The following is a 1,935-nucleotide window of genomic DNA, read 5'->3' as shown; positions in this document are numbered from 1 at the left end:
AGCAGGTGCTCACGTTGATTATGTTGACGGAAGTTAGCCTATTTTCAGGCGCTGCGTAATATCATTGTGCCTGCTGCAATGATACCGTCGGTCTAAGTACACGATGTAACTACAGAAGAGTCAAGTTTTAAATAGGAAAAATATAGAAACTCTTTGGTCATTTTTGAGCGAGATGCTAACGGTCTAATCAGATTCAATGATCTATGCTAAGCTACAGCTAAAAGTGCTACCGCCAGACCCGGAGATCGGCTGAATGGATTCGAAAACGGTAAAACTCAACTGTTTAACTCTAGGGGAGTTGGAAAATGAGCCTATTTTCAAAAATAGTGGCGTGTTCCTTTAAAGGAGCCAAGCTAAAAAGCACATGTGTGAATAGGTCTATGATCACCCTGCTCACGTTAACTTTATCTAGCGTCATTCTTTCATCCATTAAATATAAAGTTTTTAATTTTTCACAAACAAAATTTGTGATGTTTTATTAATTAGAAGTCAAGTCAGACAATTTATTATCCATTTAGTGAGAATGTGATTGTTGAAACAGTAACGTGTTGATTTAAAATCAAGTTAATGGAATAGTCAGTTATTAAGCATAGTTCATATTGGGTTAAAACTGTGACTAAAATAATTAACAATATAATGATTAAAAGAGTAGTAAGACAAACTCAGTAATCAATAGAGATACATTAATCAATGCTGGAGTAATGTGAATATGTGTATACTAAATTGTCATCCTCATGATTATGAGTATAGAGTTTGAGCATTACTTCCCTGAATCTGTTAAAGCAGTGCAATGTGAATCTTTACTGTTATTTGTTATACCTATCCCCTGTGTCGTGTAAGAGAGAGCACCTCATCTGTACATGCTTATTTTGTTTTAGTATTTATGTATTTAGAGCGGGAGACCTGTGTCAAGAATAACGTGTCCAGTGTCATGTATAGTATTTGCATTGACATTTGCATTATAAGATATATTTGTTTTGATTCTTGGTTAAAGAAAGTTGTTACAGTAGTAATAGAGTTTCAGTGTTCAATATGTGCTGAGTGAGTTCAGGTGTACACGCAAAAGAGTGCTCCCAATCTAAATGTTTTCATATTTCTTACAGAAATAAATGTGTTGTACCAGTGATGAGCACCTCCTTGTTCTTAACAAGTGTAACAATATTAACCAATGAGCTGTTAAATATTATAATGTTTAATTAATATAATTATTAATGAAATCCATTATAATATGTTCCCATACTTTTTTGTGGGTTTAAAATTAGTTGAAAAAAGGAAACAAAAAGCATTTAAGTAGGTAAAGCACCTGGAATGAAGGAATCTTTGCGGCAGTCATACAGCATGCCAGGAAACAGAGGTCTTCCTAGGGCTGCCATTTCAGTCGGTTCTGATTCCATGTCTGTAGTAGAAAAAAAAACGGCAAGAACAAAGAGAATATTTTTTGTAATTGTAATCTTTACAATTGTAAACATTCTAAATGTAATGTAATTCAGTGTAATCTAATTATGTTTAAAAATCCAATTAAAACAAATAAAGACAAATCTTTCCTTCACTGAATGCAGTAACTCTACCCAATTTGGTCTTGAAGTGTTCAAGATGGCACCGTTGTTGGCTTGCCGTCTGCTGCTCTATTTGTGTCTGTTTGTTTTGCTTATTCTTTCGTCTTGAAATTGTTATGCACTGCTAACATTGCTGGACATTCGTACCTAATTTCTTAATCAGTAAAGATGATGTGGCACGGTTTATCTTTGAACCGTGTGGATCTCTGCCATCATATATACGGGACTGTATATGCCGTTGGCCTCTTGAACTCACAAAAAGGAAACGTAGGAGGAAGCGCGGCAGACGGGCTGGGATCTCCCTCAGATGGAAATTACACCTGCGGGCTAGTTGTGAATCCAGCATGCTGTTTCCGGCTTGGAAGCCGGTTCACGCTTC

General features: G+C 35.9%; 1 protein-coding gene across 1 annotated transcript in view; it reads right to left on the bottom strand.

Annotated features, from left to right (window-relative positions):
• Nucleotides 1-1,418, bottom strand: part of LOC107679106 (neoverrucotoxin subunit beta-like) — a 10,242-nt gene extending 8,824 nt beyond the window's left edge. Inside the window, exon 1 of the mRNA XM_016474558.1 lies at nt 1,304-1,418. Coding sequence (XP_016330044.1) covers nt 1,304-1,394 — 91 coding nt within the window. The 5' untranslated portion in view covers nt 1,395-1,418. The remainder of the gene's footprint in view (nt 1-1,303) is intronic.
• Nucleotides 1,419-1,935: the final 517 nt, after the last annotated feature.

Source organism: Sinocyclocheilus anshuiensis, unplaced genomic scaffold (assembly GCF_001515605.1).
Source record: "Sinocyclocheilus anshuiensis isolate Anshui unplaced genomic scaffold, SAMN03320099.WGS_v1.1 scaffold5282, whole genome shotgun sequence".
Taxonomy (NCBI): Eukaryota; Metazoa; Chordata; class Actinopteri; order Cypriniformes; family Cyprinidae; genus Sinocyclocheilus; species Sinocyclocheilus anshuiensis.
Note: the sequence above shows the minus strand (reverse complement) of the source record. Positions and strands in the feature narration are given on the sequence as shown.